Source organism: Spinacia oleracea, chromosome 3, assembly GCF_020520425.1.
Source record: "Spinacia oleracea cultivar Varoflay chromosome 3, BTI_SOV_V1, whole genome shotgun sequence".
Classification (NCBI taxonomy): Eukaryota; Viridiplantae; Streptophyta; class Magnoliopsida; order Caryophyllales; family Amaranthaceae; genus Spinacia; species Spinacia oleracea.
Genome location: NC_079489.1, coordinates 123,528,025 through 123,551,003, shown reverse-complemented (window position 1 = coordinate 123,551,003; position 22,979 = coordinate 123,528,025). Strand labels below are relative to the sequence as shown.

The following is a 22,979-nucleotide window of genomic DNA, read 5'->3' as shown; positions in this document are numbered from 1 at the left end:
ATTTCATACGACATTGATCTCCTTTTTTCTATTAAACTCTCTAAGAGCATAGTTATCAAACACCTTGATTTTGGTCTTCAACCTAATAAAATATAATATTTTTCCATTTCTCTCTCCCCAACACCAAATTCAACACCAACAACATTTAACAACATTTATCAAACACCAAAAATATCATCTCTCTTCTACATCATTCATACCCCACTTACATTTGTATCTCATGATATTGTTATGGTAAGTATATAATTAAAGTATTAGTGGCATAATTAATTGTTATTAATTAAGTTAGTGGCATATTAATTGTTTATTAAGTAAATTTTATAATCGGTTAATAAATATTTAATTAAAAGAAAATTTTGTGCAACACTACCTTTAATTTTTGTGGTTTTGTGAATTGCTACCTTATAAAAACTTTTTTAAATTTAACTACCTTATAAGTTTGGCTTGTTTGACCAACACTACCATTTGACGTTTTCTGTTAATGTTTTTCGTCGTGTATTTTTTCTATTCTTTTAAATATCTTTGTTCATTTGTCGTTTTGTTCATTTGCCATATTAAATAACCGTTGTAGTGGAGTTCAAAGACGGAAAACATTAACGAACACCGTCAAATGGTAGTGTTAGTCAAATAAACCAAACTTATAAGGTAGTAAAATATAATTTTCTATTTAAAAGGTAGCAATTCACAAAACCACCAAACTTAAAGGTAGTGTTTCACCAAATTTTCAATTAAAAAATACTTAAAAAATAAACTAAGTAAAACTTCACTTGTTAATGTATATAATTTATATAATAATAAACTTAACTTGTTACCTAAAAACTCGATCATACAACCCTTAAATAAGTGGTATTGCATACTACTAACATATAACTAATCATTTCATATTAACGTTAACGTTGCATGACTCATAACTTGGAAATTGAGGAAAATTTTGTGAAAATGGATTTATCTGAGAATTTAAATCTATAACTAAATGTGAATAAGTTTGCAAAGTTGGATCTGTTTGGGAATTTTGGATATTTTTGGACTATCGAGGATTGTTATTTCTCATAAAAAATGAGTTGTTATCCATTGTTTAAGTTTTTGTTAACAACAAAAATTTTAAACAAGAGAGAAGAAAATTTAGAATTTTTTTTTTTGTGATCTAAAGTGGATCGATATTGGTGTCTATTTATAGAGCATAAAAAAATAAAGACATTCATTAAAAAAAAATTATTGAGTTGTAATATTTATTTTATGGGAATTGTAAATTTGCAATAGGTATGTATTTTTAACACAACAAATCTATGTCATAAGTCACATTACAATTTAAAAGAGGAAAAAAAAAAAGATAACCAATAATTTTGGTCCCCATAAGACACATGTCAATCTCTCCAAGGGAAGATTTTGGTTTTCTATTTGTTGTTCATGAACACCAATTTTTTTTTTGGTTTCATTATCTCTCTAACTTTCTCACTCATCTCTCAACCTCTTTTATTATTTTTTATTCACTTCTCTATCCTAAACACCAAACTAAGGTGTTTGATAACTATGGTCTAACTAACAATTTCAATAGCATGTCTAGAAAAATGTATACCGGAAGTTGTGAGGAGGCGACGCCGAAGAGGCGACGGTGCAGTGTTTCCTGAGATGGGTCGAGATCTGATAGCTTTTTTTGGTTGGAAGGGTCTAACAAGGAGGAGATTAGAAGAGAGCACCTTAAAAGCACCGCCTCAACTTCATCCTCCACCATTTTTTCCACCCATCACATCTCTCTTCATATTTTTGTTAGTTATGGAGTCATTCGTGTTTATGAGTACTAAATTTGTAAATTTTTTTATAAAATTTAAACTAACCAAGGAAGGTAGAAGGTTAACAACAAAATATGGTTCATAACTCGGGTGCACAATTTCACTGTGCACTCTGTTTTTAAATGAACATATATTTCAAATACAAAGAACATATTGTTCATTTTCAAAGAACATATAACAAATGAACAAATAATACAAATCTAAAGAACATGTAGATCAAATATTTCACTTGTACATGTACAATGAAATCATTCTCCATGTTCATTAGATTCTCAATGAATTTTCAGCGGGGTACACGCACAATGAGCACTGTAAACCCAGGTGCATAATCCAAATTCCGACTTAACAATGACAGCGGTTGGTCGGCGACAATGGTGGTTGGGTGGCGAGATAACATGCCTATTATTTATATTTATTTGGATGGTTAACATGGGCGACAAGATGTGCGACTTATTTTGGTACAGTTATGATAAACAAAAGAAAATTTTGGAATTAAAATTGATTTCATATGATATAGAGCCATGAGTACTAATTTGACGAGAGAAACAAATGAAGTAGCAACCGAAGAAGTGAAAGGAGATGACAGTATTTCCTTCCAAAGAAAAAGGCTATGTTTTAAATCAGTTTTGGAAAAAAAAGAAAATCAAAGCTGAAATCAGCTTCAAGTTTTTTTGAAACTAAAAACTCAAAACAGGCAATGATCTGGCTCGAATTGGACAAAATTCGGCTATTTTCCCCAAAACCCATTGCATATCGAACATTTTGTAAACCATATTTTATTAGATCTATGTAACACCCCCGATTTACTACTAGAAATAAATAGAAATATAAAAGACTTTATAATAAATTGCGGAAGCTTACACCTCAATCGGAGGTATCACCGCCACACTTGACCACATTGTCAAGTGCTAAGGCTTACAAAACTCAAACTATTACAACTCAATTACTAGGTGATCTATTTACAACCGTACAATTGAATAATATTAAACTGTCATACAAGACTAAACGATAGAACTTGAGCTCCTTCAACTTCTAACTGCAATCCTTCACGATCAATCTGCTCCAGTCATCTTGACTGCTCACCATAGAGGACAAATTCCAAAAGGGTCGTCGCAGGGCCACCATAAGAAAAAGACATGGCCGCAAACACACATAGCAAATAAACACACACGTCAGCAAAAAGCTGAGTAATCACCTGTTACAAGCAGAAACATACTAATATAGAATAATAAAGACTTAACAATGTAGTATGAAACTACATTTCAAGTATGATCCCAAAGATAAAACTAACTCCATACTCTATGAAAACTATAAATCTTCTCTTCATATGAACCTCAAATATATTGATATGATCTTTTCCTCTGCTAAACATAATCAAACCAATAGGTGCCATTTTTGCTCTTTGTTCTATACCTAGCCTTGGACATGGGTAATTCGAATAATAAACCAACAAGTATAAAAACTTGAAACTCTCGATAGCTACTAGAAAGACTCTCTGAGTCAAGGCCACTTTTGGACCAAATCCCACTTTTTGGGGAGATTAAGAAAAATAAAGATTGTATCTTGCTCCTCTACTAGTGGTTACTAGCTATCTCCTCACCAACATGCCAAGGACTAAGGTCTATAACGATGAGCCTCAAACCAATAATATAACAGTTATTTTTTACCTTCTCATAATATGAATAATATGATCGAGACCTATGACGGGTTAATAAATAAAGTACTTCTCAATGGCACAAAAGTTCCCAAATATAATTGTTTATCAGGCTATATATTACTATCTCTTTTTGGCAATTTCACTAATGCCCAAATACGATTTTTGATCACTCACAAAAAAACGATACGATCTAATCTTCAATGTACTCTAAACTCATCCTTCATAGCCAAAGTATACTCTCCCTTACACAATAATAATAACATCTATATAAACTATAAACAATATCAAGAAAAACAATGACAAGAATGGGATTGCTATATTGATCGCACAAACAGATCGTAATACATAAATTGCACATAAAGTAGCAGCTTTAATAACACAACGAAGCCATAATCCAACAATACATTATTAATACAATTCCAATACTATAGACAAACATCTCCAAAGAATAAGCGCGATTAAGCATAATAACTAATATACACAAACAACATGAACAAGATTACGTGCGCGTGATTACAACTAATAATATACGCAAACAATTAGAAGGGACTAAGCGTGATTACACATAATAATTAATAAAATATGAATAACTCAATAGACTAGGTCTGTGTGATTACCTTCCGATTGTTTATATTCAAGAATAGTGTAAAAGTGAGGTTCGGATACAAACTTGCAACGATATGGTTGCCTCGACTAGTATGCAGATAAGATGGAAGACATGATAATGTGGGCTACTCATGAAATTTGTTTAAGACTCGTAAGATGAATCAAATGATGATGTGAAATTGAAAAGAGGATTAATGGGTATGATTTGAAACATGATTGGGAATTATGATTAATTTGTTGAGGATAGTTTCAATATCACGCAAACCGTGAGGAAATCGGCTGCTCTAAGTATCAACAAAGAAATACTAGGGTTAAAGAAATATATATAGTACTTATAATAAGAGTCCTATTAAATTTAAAATAGTATTTTTAAACTTTCCAAAAATTTGAAAAGAGACTAAATAAAAACGAAAAATCATTTAATAATACTTATAACTTCTTTTTGTTCCCATAAAATATATTTTACGAAATCATAAAATATTGGGGTATTACAATCTACTAGTATAATACCCGTGCAATTGCAAGGTTTTAAAAAAAAAATGATAAATATATGTCAGTATTTCAATCATATGGCCTAATTATTTAATACTCTTGATGGTTTTATTATTGGTGTATGCTTAAAAACACTAAACTTATAAATGCACCGTCTATTATTATTTTTTCTTTGATGAAGTATTTTTTCTTTGATGAAGTAAAGTATGTATTTCAAACATCAAAAACCACCAAATATAAAATCCCTGAGGTTAAAGTTATACTGCAGGGACCAAACTGACCTGACCATACAAACTTATTCTATGGACTATAAGTCCATCCTACATTCTTTCTACTTACTTTCTTCCTATAAAATGTACAATTCTGTTTTTTGCAATAAATTGAATCTCTGATATAGCTTTACTATTAATCAACTACAATATTTTTGTTTGGATTTGTCATACTCATTTTAATTTATAATATACACATATATATATATATACACATGGTCAACCTATATTATACACAGTATTCATTTTGATTTTTAAGGTAACTTTACCTCTAATATAAATTGGAACTAATTTTATTTCATAAGTAGTGTAGAAACATACAATTACAACTCCTTCCAAATGAGTGCCTAGTTACAATATAGAAATAACCGATATGACGTCTAGTACTATCCAATGAAAAGGCCCAAAAATGGCAAAAAAATGTTCCGTATTTTGTGATGGTATAGATGATTAATAATATTGTAAATAATTTTGGAAATAAAACAATAATATAATCATAATGTTTGAAAATATCCTAAAAAATTTAAATACACTAAAACAATAAAAGAAATATTAAATTAATTTTCTCATGTGATCACTCTGCTAGGAGTTTATCCCCGGTAGTGGCTATCGTAATGTTTAAGAAAAATATCCTCCTAAAGTTTACCAATTGGGGGCCAAAAAATAGTTCTAAGATGCACTACAATAATTTTATTTCGATGATCACAAATTTAGTTGTTTACAACTCATTCAACACAAGTTTTAAGAAATTTACAATCTATATTTATAATCATTGAATATACAAAGTTTCACATCAAACTTTATGTTACTATATTAGGAGGTTAATCATAAATTTGTTATAATTTGATAAATTACAAGATAGAATTTTCTCAAGATGCATGATGCAATTGAATAAAATTAAATTACTTATTTTGTATGATTAATCATATTTATCTCTCTCTTGATATTTTATTTGACAACTTTTAAAAAATTTAAATGAGGACAAAATTAGAAGCTGTCATACTTATGTCTTCATTAAAAAAAAAAAATAAAAAAAAAATATTCTGGATAAGATCGTAAACATTTTTAAATAAATAAATATCGTAAAAATTTCACATATCCAGAATATAAATAATACAATTAAAAGATTTTCTTTAGTTATCAATCTATATTTTCGTAACATATATAATAATATAGTGTTATCATAAATCAAGTAATATAATTATTCTTTTTAATTTGGGAACGAAATATTGTCATAAATCAAGTAAAGAATATAATTATTCTGTTTAATTAGAGAAGGACAAAAAACGGGAAAATTTTGATTGTGAGAGCGACACGTGTCAGTTTTGGTTTTAGGGGTCTCTCTTTTAGTATAGTTATAAATTTTAATTGAATGTGATCAACGTGAGACCCTAGCTTTAGGGCAATGGAATAGAGTTACTAGGGGGTGTTTGGTACGCGGATTCCAGGTTTGAGGTATGAGTTTAGAATGATTTACCTTGTGTTTGAAACTTTTAAGAGTTTCAAACCCACATCTCAAACCCCCAAGATATGACGCAAATTGGATTATACACCCGGGTGCACAGTGCTCATTGTGCACCCCGTGTAAAACGCACCTTATAACTAACAAAACGCATAATCAAAATTAAATCGTACGCCCAAAAGAACATTAGGTATGAATAAGTAGAACACGGTTAAAATACGTCAGTTTTTAACAAAAAAAAATACGGATTGGGTTTGCCCCAAATCCAGGAGTCAGTTTAAATATTCTATTTTAAAAAAAGGAAATTGCAATTTAATTATCTCTCTGAAAAGATATATTTTTTTAACTCCAATTTTTCACACTCTTTCCCTCTGAAATTTGTCGTGTTCTTTCTTTCTCCAAAATTTGAACTGCCTTCTTTCTATCTCCAAATTTTCTCATCTCTGTCAAACTTTTTTTTAAAAAGCTAGATTATGTTGGTATATCTCTACATGTTCTTTGGTATACCTCTATATGTTCTTTGGTATATCTCTACACGTTCTACGATATTCATCTGTATGTTCTACGGTATTCCTCTACACGTTCTTTGGTATTCATCTACAATTAAAAATCAATCCTACAAATTAGGGCAGATAATTTAATACTAATAACCGTTTTTATCTTTTTTTTTTATATAACTTCTGCCAAAAAAATTTAACAAAAACAAGATTGCATTCCAACTTCCACCTAAGTACAAGGAGTATCTACAAATTTTTTTTAATTAATTGAAGTACTTAAAACTATGTCGTTTTGCACGGGGTGCATAATGCTCACTGTGCACCCGAGAGATTAATTGAAGTACTTAGAACATGTAGATGAATACCGAAGAACATGTAGAGGAATATTAAAGAACATATAGAGGAATATTAAAGAACATATCGAGGTATACCAAAAAATATGTAGAGGAATATTAATTGTAGGATAGATTTTTTACTAATACCAAAAAACATGTAGATGAATACCGAAGAACATGTAGAGGAATAATAAAGAGAACATGTAGAGGAATATTAAAGAACATGTGGAGAAATATTAAAGAACATGTAGAGGAATCATCTTGGGTAGATTCAAAAAAATGTCGAAATCGACAATCCGTATCATCGCGAAATTCTGAATTCGCCGTTAATGTTATACCAAAATTTTAAACCAAACTACAAATGCAAATTCAATGAATATTTTCACTCTCACACTTTAATTGAAACTAGTTACAATAATTACCCACTTTTTTTTAATTTTATTTTAAAGGGAACAATAATTATCCACCTAGATTTGTAAAAATCAATTAAATACTCCAGCCGTCTCTTTTTTTTCTTTACGTTTTCCTTTTTGGCTGTCCCAAAATGTTCTTTATATTTCTTTTTATATTATCACATAAATGATTTAGTATTCTATCAAAATTTGTGTCAAATTATTATTTTAACCAATTAAATCCATTTGGTTTTTAATCTCTCACACTTTTCCATTAGGAAATTAATCTTTTCTCATTTTCCCAATATTAGAATTTGATAAGAGTGCAAACATTATAAAGAAACGTAATTTTTCTCGTTTATATAAAAAACTTAGAAAAATCTCAATGCACATTAATTAGTCGTTAAAACGCGTGCAAAATAACAAACATAAAAAACAAAAAGAGACGGAGAGAGTAATTTTTTTACAAAGCACTGAATCTGCCAAATATGAGAAAAATCTCTTCCTATTTTCATGGTAATTTGATACTAACAATTAAGGCTCTGTTTGACAACACATTTCAGTCACCTTAAACAATTAGGTGCTGAAAATTTAAGTTAACTTGAGAGAATAGGAGTGTTTGGTAAATAGCTAAAATAATATTTAAGGTCGTTTTATGGACTTAAATTGAAACGTTAAAAGTTTTAACATTTCAATTTCAGTCGGCTGAAATGTATGTTATTTTCTCCAATTCACGCAATATTTCTCTAAAAATTAATTTCAACTCCGTAAAATTTGCCAATCCAAATCTGCCAAACTTTGATTCTTTTGGATTGTTGACTTTTTAGAGCTAATGTTGCAGGAGAGAAAGGGTGAAGATTTTTTATGGGCTTTGATAGATGACACCCGCTAATGAAAAAATTTCACATAAAATGTACTTCGTATAGAGTATTAGTCGATCAAGTATATAGGTAGATAGGCTTCCTATTGTCAACTTTAATATTTAAAGATCATATGTTGGTATTTTACTCATTAATCAAATGAAAAGAAAAAGTAATATGGAATATATAAAATAGCAATTAAAAAAATGTAGCTTAAATGATCAATTTTACCAAATAATTATGCAATCAATTACCTTATCAGTTTCAGTCACTACCTTTTCAATTTCAGGTAACTTATCAGTTTTAGCTTGATTTCAGTTAGTATTACCAAACAGAGCCTAACTGTATTTGTCAATATACACGCCTAAAAAAATTGCTTTTTTTAATTAATTAAAATGTGAATATCGCTTAAAACTACATCGTTTTAAACGGGGTGCAAAATGAGCACTGTACACTCGGGTATATAATCCAATTTGCGAACCTCGTGCCAGTTTAACAACCAAACGTCAGTAAGGTGAACTTAAAATAAAAAATAAAAAATAAGTAAAAAAGGTGTGAAAACTAATCTAACATTTTTGAGCTCTGAAAATAGGCCATGGTCGAATAAACTTCCATTGGTAGCTAAAGCTGGGTCGAAACTGCTCTCAATTTTCTTCGAATATGTCGTTGATATCATGCAAAAGCCTCACAATATGGACGATATTTGCCATGGCGTTGCAAATAGCAGGTCTATATCTCTTCGTCCTCGGTTTCTTCCCGGTCAAGCCTGCTCTCTCCGGTGCCAGGTTCATTTTTTCATTCTCTATCTCTATGTAAATCTTAATCCTGTTTTTCTATTCTAAATGTTTTAATTTTCCTGTAATGTAGTGGTCCTGAGAGTTATCGACCTCCTGGAAATGAGTCCTTTGAAGATTTCGACGTTTCCTCGATGAACTCCGATGATCTCCGATCTCTTTATCTGGTTTGATCCTTTCTTCTATCTGATTTGTGATAACCTCTACTTTTTTTTTATTGATATCTGTGTTGAAATTTTTGTGTATTAGAGAACTGAATCTGACTTCTCTGAACTTAGGGTGTATATTCTTCTCCTGATTTTTCACTTATTAGCCATCAAATTAACTATCCGAACTTATTAGAACTAATTGTAGTTGTGAATTGAACTTATTGGAATTTAGTTCCTACTGTAGGAACTATGACTAATAAGAACAATAATTAGAACAAGCTTATCTGTAACAATGTCGTGGCGTGACACCAATCACTGCCCTAAAGTCGAATTTGCCCCGCTAAGTACACGCGGACTCGTAGCAACCGACCCCCAGGGATACACGACTCCAATCCTTCGGTGTACGACGAAGAACTAGATTGAGAACACCCTTAAGCAATGCCCAGAACAATGTAGGTTTTGTGTTTTTTATTTCGGAGAAGAGGAAAAGAACAATTTTTCTGTGGAAAAAGATGATGAATTTATAGAGAGGTTTTTGGGAAACTGTAACCGCCATAAACGGCTAGTGGAGCAGTTACCGGAGTAATGGGGAACTGCAACAGTCATAAAACGGCTAGTGGGGTTAATGGAGCAGTTTCCAGAGTTAGTGGGTTGATTAAGTCTCCTGACTTAATCAAACCGCCCTTGACCAAAAAGAATAACCCGGTCCACAAAACCCACCCCACGCCCGCGAACCGCATTCGCCAAGTACCAAGGCCCAAGGCCCTCGCCCGAGCCCAGCCCGGCGCGCGCGTGTGTGTGTTGTGACCACCCATGCCACTCTCAAGCACTCTTAAACAAATAATTAAAGGGTAGTGCAATATATAAAGAAGGTAGTATGTGGGTTTTTTATCAATGTGGGACAATTGGTTTTTCATTCTTTTGAAGCATTCCTTTTTTGAGGAACAAACTCCAACACCTACACCATTGTACCAAGTGGCTTTTTCACCTTGAGTTGGGTAAAATAAAAGCAGATGGGTTTGGGAAGTTTTTCTTTTTCCGAACATCAAATAATCGAGTATAGAGGAGAGACAAGTGAGGAGTACATACCAAAAAATGGTCATGTGCAAACTCAAAGTGTCAAATCAAAATGGAAACTGTGGAAATCTTAGGGACGAAGGGAGTATTGTATTACTTTCTGATAATTGTGAGTATAAATTATATGAACTTATTTTAACTGAACATAACACATCCTAAAAATTGGGATAAAAATAGTTTTACTCCATTTAGTTCATCCTGCAATTTGTTCATATAAACATTTCCCAATATTTTTAGTCTAGGTAATTTGAATTGGGTTGAACTTGACTAAAACTGGTGTTAACACTACTGAAATGAACTTATCTTAATTAACTGAAAGTAGTTTTTCAGAACTTATTTTTGCAAAAAGAAATTGCTTGTTTGTTAAAATGGTCGGAAAAAACTTATTTTTGTTGAATTTATTTTGTATGAACTTATCTGAACAACTAAATTGGACTGAAATTAACTTATCTGTACTTAACTTTGTAGAAAAGAACTTATTTGTGTGTTAGAATGTCCGGAAAAAAACTTACTTTTGCTGAAGTGATGTGAATTAAACTTATCTAAACTTATATTTCTATTAACGTATCTGAACTTATTTTTGTTGAAATAAAGTCTAAATAAGTTAAAATAAATTGAAACAAACAAACCTCTATTTGAACTTACTTTTTTCTGAAATAATTAACATAAGTTGAAACAAACAGACCTTTATTTGAACTTATTTTTTTCTGCAATAAGTTAAAATAAGTTGAACAAACATATATAATGAATTAAGTGCAAGGGAAGGACAGAATAGGTAGTAAGTGATATTATGTAGAAGACAAATTAGGTAGGTTTAGTAGAATGGTTATAAATAGTGGCACATTAGGTTATGGGAGGTATGTTGAGAATTTGGTAAAGCTTAGGCTTTGGAGAGTGGTGACTTCAAGTCACTAAACTTAGAGATTGGTGGCCTAAAGTCACTACTTTTGTATCCCCTTTTGTGTTCTTCATCCATCAAGCAAATTAGTATAATTTATGCCATTATTTTTATGCCCAAATTTATCAGTTCATCTCAACATACTCTTATAATGGGTTTTTATCTGAAAGTTGAATTTTATTGTAATGTTATGATCATATTTTCTTGGTGCAGGAGCTGTCTGAAGTCCCTCCATTGTATAGCCGGTTAATTCTCTTGGTATTTTCTTCTACTTGCCTTGCCTTTTTTTTTTTTTTTTGCATTTATAATTTGCTCATTTTTGTGCCCAAATGTATGGGGGTTTTGCGGGTGGAGTGTTGAAGGTGAAATGTGCTTCTTTTATTTACGTAATACAAGCATGGCATTCTAGGTTGTTGATGGTCTTCCAGCAGAATTTGTCCTCGGGAAGGATGGAAAACCTCCTACCAAAGCCTTTGTAGATGCTATGCCCTACACTCGTTCGTTACTAGCAAACGGGATGGCAACTGGGTATCATGCCAAGGCTGCACCACCAACTGTTACGATGCCTCGCTTGAAGGTCAATGGTATTGCTTATATTGCTTAATTGTTGTCCAGTAGTCCCCTTCTAGGTTTACCTTTTGCTCACCTTGGTGCTAATTTAACAGGCTATGGTTTCTGGTGCTATTGGTGGATTCCTGGATGTAGCATTGAATTTCAATACACAAGCTTTTTTAGATGACAATCTTCTGGGTTAGTTTTGCATGACCTTGTATCTTTTATTGCATGATGATGTCGGAGCAGAATTGTGGGGTAACTTTTGCTTGCCTGTCATTCTTTATATTGCAGGGCAGTTTTTTAGAATTGGCTGGAAAATGACGATGTTTGGTGATGAAACTTGGTTAAAGTTGTTTCCGAAGTTATTCACTAGGAAAGATGGCGTTAGTAGCTTCTTTGTAAGTCTCTCTCTTAAAATGATATGGTAAATTTGTTAATCAAGTATTCAAGTGCATAGTTAGAATTATAGGAAAAGAAACGTTAAAAGGGGAAATTTGCTGTTCCAGTGCGCTTTCTGTTCGTGGATTTATTATTTTACTTGAGGTGGCCATGTGCATTCTCAAGTCTGAGTTGCTCATACCTTTATTATTTGGGAAGCTGTCCAGTCATTATCATCATAAAAAATGAAGATAGGAAACAAAAAAAGTGGAAAGTAATTAACATGAGAGAGAAAGCTGTAAATTTTGTTTTGAGGCAAGTGTTCATATAGGCATATAGCTGCTCTATTTTCTTTTACAGTTTTTCTTACTTTTACCAGTCATTACTCATTAGTGAGGCAGTTGGAATTGATAATGATGCTGTGTTTCTTTTCATTTTTTTAATCTTTTCCTTGTTTTTTTGGTCTTTGGATGGTCATAGGTCAAGGACACTATAGTAGTGGATCTCAATGTGTCTCGACATATGCCTGAAGAACTTAATCGGGATGATTGGCATCTCATGGTAATATACGAGCCCTTCACTTTTTTGGTAGTTTTTGTTCATCTGGAAAAAGTCATAGTTGAAGTTCTTCGATGGTTGGTAATTTAGATAGCAAAGGCTAATTTATAATTCTCTTTTCTTTGTGAAACATAATATCTTGTTAGCTGTTATTAAAATAAGGTTACTAGTTGCACACATGTTACTTGTGGTGTAAGGTTGTCTATCACTTCCTTATTAGGTATAATGGTTCATGCCCTGATATATTTCTTAGAAACGTGAAATCAAAGTGGATGATTAATTAAATGGAAGATGTGGACTGGTGGACTATTAAGAGTACATTCATGATTGAATGTAGATATCTGAATTCTTCTTCATTGAACACACAGCTCAGGCACAATACAATCTGAACATGGGATTAGCCTTCCATCTCTGAAAATTAATAATCTTGTCTGATCCTTGCAATATCTGTGCCTTTTCTCATAGATATCTGTTGTGTACTGGTATAATTGGTATGCTTCTTAAGGTTGTGTACAACTGTACGCCCCCCAATGTTTTGCTGCTGCGTTGTTATGCTGTTTCTTGGGAATGGTAGCAGACTGGTGGCAATGGTTCAATTCCTTCTTACCCTCTTTTTCCCAAATTTTATTTGGTTCCCCAAAGAAAAGGGTGAAAGTGGCGAGGTGTAGTCCCTCTGGATTGTCAGGTGGGATTTTGGCATGTTTACGAACTATTGCTATTTATTGATGCATAGAACAACTTGGGTTGTAAACATTAAAAAAGAGGTCTTACTGAGTGCACAAGCCTCCCGTTGTTTAGCGCATCCAGGGATCAAACACCTGATCTATCAGATAGCAAGTAGACACTTGATCATCGCGCCAAGGCAAGATCTTCATTGTAAACATTAAATGACCTTTTTTTAATACGTTTGGCCCGTAACGGGATTGCGTTCTTTCACATGGTTGTTTATTTTTTTTATTTTTTTTATCTATGGTGTTTAGGTTGAGTAGAGATCTTGATATTAATTTTGTGTTCCTTTACAATATATTTCCAGATCCTTCATTATTTGGGATTGGATCATGTCGGACATATTGGTGGACGGAAAAGGTAGTTCTTCCCTTAATGTCTGAGTTGTTGCACGTGTGCTTAGCTGTTTGGATTCTGATTTTATCCTTATCAAACAATGTCAGCGTCCTGATGCCACCAAAGCTTAGGGAGATGGATGATGTGATCAAGATGATTCATTTGGATAGCATTCTTTCCAATGACAGCAAGCAAGGAGATACCCTTCTGGTTTGTTCTTATACTTGCCTTCCTGCTTTCCTTTTTGATAGCTATCCAATTAATGAATGATTTAATAGTTTGTGGGGTTGTCATTCTGTATTGTTATCTGTAAGATTATTGTGGAAGAATCTGAAATGTGCCACAAATCTACCCCCGTATTATTCATGTGTCACACCCATTAGTTATTAACTAATGAACGTGGTACATGACGAGCCTGTGAACATCAGAGTGAACCAGAATATGTTTACAGGGCTGCTTATGGAGAAACCTACTGACATGTATAGCCGTATAGGGATGAGATTGTAGTCTATCTAAAGACCAAGTCAAGGGGCATGCCTCATCACATGATTGTGCTAGCTCTACTTTGTCCTCAATGCCACCACCTCAAAGAACGTTAAGAAGTTGATCAGGCCAAGGGTGTGATATGCAAGGACCATGGGAATGCCGCTGTTCTAGTTAGGACATGTCCATGGATAAAGGGCGTAAAGCCATAAATAACGTTTTGGGAATTTGATGACCTTTGCTTCATAGAAATATTGTAGTTAAGTAGTGTTACCTAATTCTCTAACCACCCCACGAACCGTGAACCGGAAAAGGGAAAAAACATGAAAATGGTACAATTTTGGTCTAATTTAGCAAATTAGGTAGCGAATTGCGTACCCGCACCCAGTCTCATACTAGCAAATCGGGTAACAGTGAGTGGGACTAAGAGCGCAACTAGCCCCATGACAGGACCACGGGGATGATCTAATTGATTTGTAGGATAAGCGGGGGCTGTGAGCCTGTGAGTGTTTGTTTATGCCACGTAAGAAAATTTAAATAAGCCTCGTACTAGTTACTGTGCTCATCCTAGGCGCGAGCATCTCCTATTACATAAGAGCAAATCATTAGATGTGTTAGAGAGGCCACGGGTACTATTTTGAAAGTTTCAATACCCAATAATTCTCTCCAATCCGGTTTTGTTTTTTGAAAGGATTCCAAAATATTTAAGTTGAAAATTTTCCCCTGTTTTCTTTTCAATGTAGTATTTGTCCTTTTTATCTTGAGCGTTTCATGTAGGAATCATATTCATTAAAAGGTGAGAGACGACACCCATTTGTTGATTTATTCTTTTCCATCATTGTATACAAGTAACTAATGCAATTCTCATTGTCCATAATTACTGTTAATCTGCTTAACACTTAATCTCTTTTTCTGCATGTACATTATTTATTTGTATTTACACTGCTACATTCTTGTTCTTGAGTGATACATGAAGCTATGATAAACTGTTATAGAGCAGCTATTCATTCTTAATTGTCTCAATGATGATCCTCTTTTTCTGATGATATCCGAGTCTTCCAAATCTTTGTTAGCAGTCGGCACAGTAGTACTCCCTGTTCTTTTTCGATTAAAAGTTGTATCTACTTACAGATCTGCCCATAAATTTACAGCTTGTGGTCAGTGATCATGGCATGACTGAGAGTGGGAATCATGGTGGCTCTTCATATGAAGAAACTGATTCTTTGGCTCTTTTTATCTATCCCAGTTCAAAAGCTCCTAGTGATGATGTGTCAGTAATTAAAGACACAATGAATCAGGTAACAGATCTCATCATCGTGTCCTGTCATAACAGATATCATGTTGGTAACCATTTATATGCAGAGATTTTAGAAGTAGCCCTCACTCAAAATCTGTTCGTAATTACTTCATATATTCTCATTTCTATGTTTGACGGTTAGTGAAAAATTTGTTTTCTAATTTGATGCTTATCCTACTTGAAATAATGTTTTGCTTCTTCCGATCTTGTGTTTATGGTTACTAGTTAATTTTAATTTAGTGTATAACTCATTAACTATCACATGTTTCTCCATTCTAGGTTGATATTGCTCCAACACTAGCTCTTCTTTTTGGTGTGCCAATTCCCATGAACAATGTTGGAGTCATCGTTGTGGACTGTTTGCTATCTTTAACAGGTAGTTCTTGCAACAGTTTACCAGGAATCTCTAGTCACTTCACTTGATCTTGATGGGGATATGCTTCTTTTTTCATATAGAGATGCTTTTAATGCTTTGTGGATCATTTTTCTTGCACCTTAGACCTTGTCTTGCTGACCAGATGGCCAACTGCTAAGGGCGCTTGAGTTGAATTCATGGCAACTGTTGAGGTTACTTAAAGCCCAGTTGCCTGGTCTATCTTGTGTGGTTTCCGCTTCTGGCTACCCTGCTGATACTAGATGGTCCAAAGTGAGTCTGTGTAGTGGTACAGTTGAAGAGATGTTTTGTTGCTTATACTCTAAAGCTGCTTCTCTTCACACTTTCTGGAAGTCGTCTACAACTTCAAGGTTGGTCCAGATGCTGTATTAAATGAGATAGATATTGGTTCACTATTGCAGGAACTTTGTGATCTGTGTTCATAGACTTTTTTTAGGTTACTATAACAGAAAAATTTCTGATCTGTTTATCCTCTTGTTGTACAAAATTTCCTTAACAGGTCTGACAGTGGTCTTCATTACAATCACACTGTCAATGCATATCATGACTTTCTGATGACTGCAAGTGAATGGTTAACTCGCAAAGTCACTGATGTAAGTCATTTCCTCTGCACTGCATCTTAAGTAACATTCAGCGACTTTGCAAGAAAAATAGAGTTGTTTATACCTGAAAAGGGGGACCCGGGGGGGGGGGGGGGATGGAGTCAACATACAAATTTAAGAGGCAATTTTCCTTTCCTTTCTGTGGTTGGACCCATCCTAAGGCCCCAGATTAACGAAGGGCCTCTGGAATAGATCTTCCAGAAGAACAATTAATCTGCTTATTTTTATTGTTCAGAAGAAAAAAAGACATAAAGTTAGTAAAGACAATAGTTTCCTTGTTTCTTCCATGTTTCGTTTATTAATATAATAAACTGCTCTCTTACTTTCAGAAACCTTTTGGTCAACTTGCTTTTGGTATTCTTGCAATGGTCCTTTCTTCTCTAGTATTTCTGAGACTTCTGTTCTGTTTGCGAATAGAGGAATGCCTTAAAGAGAATCAAGGATGTGCAGAGATGAAGAGTTGGAGTCTAGAGGAAATTTTCGTTGTGGTTGTGGTTGTCTTTCTTGTTGTGAGCATGGGATCTAGTTCTATGGTTGAAGAAGAGCAGTATATTTGGCATTTTCTGACAGCAACGTTATTCTGGATTATAATCCGTAAAGTGATGAAGTCACTTCCTCTAGGAGATCAAGACAGACTTAATAAAAGCAGCTATAACTCAAGATTCTCACAACTGTGTTCAATCCTTGTAATGCTGATTTGTGGAAGGATCATAAGAGCTTGGCATCAGGGTGGTGTTAATTGGACGCATCTACCTGACATTTCAAAATGGCTTACGCAAGCAGGAAGGAGTCAGGAAAAGGCAATCAGAGTGTTATCAGTAATCTCAGTGACCAGCTTGAGCTTGTTGGCATTTTCTAAGTCGAGGTTGAACAAACTTTTTAGCAACCTCCTCCAGTTCTTCTTTCTACTCTCAGGATACTTAGTTTTGCAACATGTAATGATACATCAGGATGATGAATTTCTGGTATCTGGTCATGGTGCAACTTTTATGGCTCAAATTATCTATGCTGTTCTGAGCATTGTGACGTGTTTTACAGTATTAGCCTCTCCGTGGCTTTCTCCTGTCACCACTTGTAAAGAATCGGCATCGAATAGACAGTTAGATTGTTCTCAATCAGTTAAGAATCGTATGATCTCTCTGTCTAAAGGATTAAATGAGTCTGCCTATTTGACTGGTTGGGCATATGTGATTTCCTGGTCCCTGCTGCAGCTTTTGTTGCAGAAACCAAGTAACTCGATGCCAGTTTTTCTATTACTGCTGCAGATCTCTGCAGCTATGACATACTTTTCCAGTAATGGAGCATATCGAAAGTCATGGGTAGAGGTAAGATAAAATAAGTATGTATTTATCCAAGTTCAAATTTTTTCAACCTTCGGAATTCTCATCAAAGCTTTGATCCCACCTTTGCTGAATGATCTCAGTACTGACATTTTCTGTTGTTTTCTTTCTGATTACTTTGTACTGATTTTGTCTTATTAGGTTTCAGCATTGTATTTTATTGGGATGGCTGGTCATTTTGGTCTCGGCAACAGCAACACTCTTGCCACCATTGATGTTGCTGGAGCTTTCATGGTAAATCATCTAATAAAACACGAGCCCACATATTTGTTTTTAGTTTCAATCTGCTTTCTGTTAACAGAACTTAAATCTCTGTAAAATTTTAGGGTATCTCAAGCCACTCAACTGTACTGTCTGGTATACTGATGTTGTGCATCACTTACGCATCACCAATATTGGTGCTTCTTTCTTTGACGATGTACGTATCTTTGAAGAATGAGAGTTATTATGGACTTGATCATACCTTGGATTTTGGGCTACTACTCAAGACAGTGCTTGCTGTTCCGTTTCTTGTTCCACTGGGCATAAATTCTGTTCTCTTAGTTGCATATACCATCGTATTGCTCCAGATGAGGAACCATCTTTTTATTTGGAGTGTCTTCTCTCCCAAGTAAGTATCACCTGAGCTATTAGAGTTTAATATATTTGTGGAAAAAGTAATTTATGCTAGTAATGGATATGGACTAAGAAATTATTACCAAAGGTAGTACACACCGGACCAAAAAAAATAAAAATAAAATTATAAAGCACAAGCACCTAGCTTGAATTTCCAGGTACAGAAGAAAGTGATTATACTTCAAGATGCTTTAGGTTGGCGCATGTAGTATTTCTTTGTTATATGCATGGAGTTACTTTCTTTCTTTGTTATATGCATGGAGTTACTTTCTTCGTTGTGAGCTTGTTATAATTGATGGGGTGCATGCTCTTATTAGGTACCTGTATGTATGTGCAACAACAGCTTGTGTGTATATTGGGACATTCATCCTGACTGCAAATGTGCTTTACATATCCTTGGTGTATACCCTGCGTAGGAAGAGGATGTCAGAAGTAGTACAGACTACAGAGAGGGAAGTCATTGACCAATAGTTCATCTCTATGGTTTCTTCAGATGTTTCCCATTTTAATTCGTAGTGAACCTCAAAAACTGTAATACTCGATCCTTTTCGCAATTAAATGCAAAGAGGGTTTTTGCTCAAGATTTTTCAGGCCAATGAAGACAACTTAAAAGGTCTAAGAGCATTGACACATTTTCACTATGGATTCTGCTAGCTTTTCAAATTTGATGTCGTATTCATTCTAGTTAGCCATTCTAGGACTAATGTATAGCATGTCGACAATGTGGTCAAGCTAAAAATAGCTCTTACTAGATTATTCAAGCATTTAATTGTCATAAGTTTATCTAAATACGAAGTAGTTAAGAACAAATGTGGTTAATTGGCTTCTTCTATAAATTCGACTGACTCTATTTACTGCTCGTAGTTACTCAGTAGCTATAGACTTGTAGTTATCTATAATACTCCGTAGTTTACTACCTTTGTAAGTTGTAATAGTACTCAGTAAACTATTGTACAAAACAAACGTTATCGCCTATTTGGGATTCTGAATTTCATTTGAAATTCTGGATTTGGCCCAATTCACTGGTTTGGATATACATAGAATTTAGAATTGGATTTAGCCCAAATCCACCATTTAAAAAAATAAGTTCATTTTAAAGAATTTGAAATGCCATCTCAAATGATGTCATTTCAATTCCAGAACTCACAGCTCTCTCCCCTCTCTCTCCTCCTTGCCCACTTTCTCCTACGTCCTAACAACTCATTTTCTCTCTCCTATTTCAAACCCACCACCGCCTTCACGACAGCTCCACAGCCTTCACGACAGCTCCACCACCACCCTATCCACCTACGTAATTGTCGTCTCCCCTTTCACGACTCACGAGCGACAATCACCTCTAATAATCTCTTGGTCGCTATCACCGTGAACTCCAAGAAATTTGCGTCACTATTTCGTCGGCGACAGAACAAGCCGCGAATCTGGCCACCGCGAGCAATCTATGATTTAATTTATTTGATTTGCTAATTATATCTATCAAATTCTTCTATAATCATAATCAGATCTTGTCTGCTGAAATCTTCAAATTGGTAACCTTGATGATTTAATTTAAGTTTCAATTGGTAATCTTCTATTGCATTTTTATGTATGTCGAATTTTCGATCTCCTTCTAGGAGATATTATGGTAATTTAGCTTGCAATTGTACCACACTTTCTCTCTCTTTTTTTTTTTTTTCTAAAATTTTTTTAACGAAATTTTGGGCTTCATTGATATGAGTAATTATGTAAGGTATATGATACGAGTATCTGCATTGTTCTAGGGGGACAAAAAAGGTTAAAGGTGAATAATTATTTGTAAATGTAGAATTAAAATATCACCTATTTCCCTAACATTATTCGCCACTGGGTTAGTGGGTTGGAATTGAAATTATTGGTGTTTGCCAAACACTTGATTTGGAATTCAAATTTAGCATTTCAATTCCCATATTTGAATTCAAGCATTTCAAATGAAATCTAAATTACCAAACACTACCTTATAGACTTTGCAAATTCTTGCAAAAGGTCGTCTGAAACTTATTTGCCAAGTCACTCATCTTATATTCACTTGACATACTATTGGGCATGGTCCGACATGACAAATAAGTGTTAGACAACCTTTTGCATACCACTATACAAATTCTCGGCTCATTTGCTCAATTTTGGAGAGCTACAATAAATATGCATGTTTAACGGGTCGGGTCAAGATTGATTTGGGCCGGTCAGGTCAAGAGAGTTTGGTGAATGGACAAGATGGATCAGGGCCTGTTTGACTAGACATGACATGACCTATTTCAGTATCTATATATTGGGGGCTTTTAATTGGCGACCTAATTCGCTAAAATCACCCGTATATTAACGGTGAAGTACGTTAATACCCTTTATTAAAAATCAAACCCCCATTCACCCTTCCCTTTCCTTTGTTCCTTTATAATACTTCACCATTAATCAATAAGATGGTCATGCCCCCTTCACCAATGTTCCTTCAATAGCTGACAACCACCACCAATAATCCTTCACCACGGATTCATCGAAGGTTTGTTTTTAATTAACATGGGTCTCCCGGTAATGGCAGCACCAAGCCATGATGGCCCGCCCAGTAACGGCGGCAGCCACCATGGCGATACACATATTTTATCATGCAATGTATGCATATCCAAACCCAAATAGCAAATATAGTACGGAGTACCACATCAAATTATCGTATAGTTATTTTATGGTATTTTCTATTATATAAACAAAAAAGCAACTGACCCCTTAAGGGCCTGCCTTGACCCGACCCTTTGACAAATGGCCCATTAAGGGCTGGACGCTAGACCTGGTTATCGGGCGGGGCGGGTCAGGGTCGGTGCGGGTCAAAAGAGGGTCGGGTATTGAAAGGGTTATTTTTAGCGGGTCGATAATGGGCGGGTCAAAACGGGTCGCGGGTCAATAGCGGGTCATTAGTGGGCGGGTCAATAAACGAGCAATGAAAAATGAAAAACAAAAGAGCCATGTGCAAGTACAAGTAAATACGAAGCTATACACGTAATTTTTTGTATCATTACTATTTTAATTTTCAAAATAATTGTAGTATAAGTTTGACCCTATAATGACCCTGTCCAATAAAGGCCATGTCCAATAGGAGCCCTGCCCAATAAAAGCCCTATTAACTTGACCCTAACCCTATATCCATTGGACTACCCTGTCCAATAACCAGGTCTACTGGACGCATATATTATTAATGGGCTTGGCCCGTTTTCAAAGGGACCGGTCATAAGATTATGCAATTGGCCTAAGTGCCTAACAATGAGTAATGACGCGATAGTCTTGAATGTATCATAGACAGTTTGATGGTATCTCTATCTATAATTCAACTCTTAAAGTCTTTGATGTCTAAACAAAGTGTGTAATTTATATCATTAGGGCTCCGTTTTATTTGACGTATTTTGACTGAACTTATATTATCTGAACTTAACTAAATTTAATTGAATTTATTTTATCTGAAAAACTTATTTTGTCTAAAATAAACTTATTTGTGTGTGAAAATGTCTGAAAAAAAACTTATTTTTGCTGAATTTATATTATCTGAACTTATTTTGTCTGAAATAAGTCAAATAAATCGAACAGAACAAAGCCAGCTTAATCTATATTATTAAAAGTGGTGAGTAATGTGAGGGATCCAAAATACAAATCCTCACCTCACATGCAAAGTTATCTAAGGAAATTAAGACAATTTTTTTAAAAAATTGACAAACCAGCAAAAACTTTAATGCGCAAATTAATTGGGATGCTAAATTATAGAGAGAATTAAGATTATCATTAATAACCAGATTGAGAATGGATTTTGGAGTGGTATACAACTATTTAAGGAGTACTCCTAAGTGGTGGATAAATATCACATTTTTTCTGGTTAAATGGCACTGACAATGGTGTCTTGCGCATACTAACCACTGAATTCAGTATTACTAAGCCCACTGAATCCTAAAGTAGTGCCTAACTAACTAATAATACTCCCTCTGTACCTTTTGTTCTTTACATTTGATATTATGCACGCAATTTAACGATTAATTAATGTGCATTGAGATTCTGCTATTTCTTTTATTTAAACAAGAAATATTACGTTTATATATGATGTTTTTACTTTTATAAAAAAAAAACTGACATTGGGTAAATGTAAAAGATTTAACGCCTCAATGAAAAATTGTGAGAGACTAAATGCTCCAATAAATTTAATGTTAAAATAATTATGGGCACAAATTTTGATAGAATATTAACACATTTATGTGATAATATAAAAGGAAAGATTTTCGATATAAAAATCAAAATAGGACACCCGAAATAGATACATTTTGATATTGATGCACAATAACTGTTGTCCCGTGCCTTCGTGTACCAATGAGGATGTGACACATGGCACGTATTACGCCCCGTAAGCAAAAACCGTACGAAGTCTACTCCGGAG

At 34.1% G+C, this 22,979-nt stretch overlaps 1 protein-coding gene across 4 annotated transcripts; it reads left to right on the top strand.

Moving 5' to 3' along the window:
• Positions 1-8,909: 8,909 nt before the first annotated feature.
• On the top strand, positions 8,910-19,421 carry LOC110781121 (uncharacterized). 4 transcript variants are annotated; one of them, XM_021985366.2, is made up of 17 exons: positions 8,910-9,145; positions 9,228-9,321; positions 11,492-11,536; positions 11,688-11,855; positions 11,944-12,028; positions 12,125-12,231; positions 12,692-12,772; positions 13,803-13,855; positions 13,939-14,041; positions 15,466-15,612; positions 15,891-15,987; positions 16,130-16,355; positions 16,505-16,598; positions 16,937-17,932; positions 18,089-18,181; positions 18,274-18,557; positions 18,880-19,421. In XM_021985366.2, the coding sequence occupies exons 1-17, from the start codon at positions 9,021-9,023 to the stop codon at positions 19,031-19,033; spliced, it is 2,952 nt and encodes a 983-aa protein (XP_021841058.1). In that variant the 5' UTR covers positions 8,910-9,020; the 3' UTR covers positions 19,034-19,421. The 4 variants fall into 4 exon arrangements, with proteins under 4 accessions (XP_021841058.1, XP_021841060.1, XP_021841066.1 ...); XM_021985368.2 differs by lacking the exon at positions 8,910-9,145 and having other exon boundaries at positions 11,641-11,855; XM_021985374.2 differs by lacking the exon at positions 8,910-9,145 and having other exon boundaries at positions 11,641-11,862.
• Positions 19,422-22,979: the final 3,558 nt, after the last annotated feature.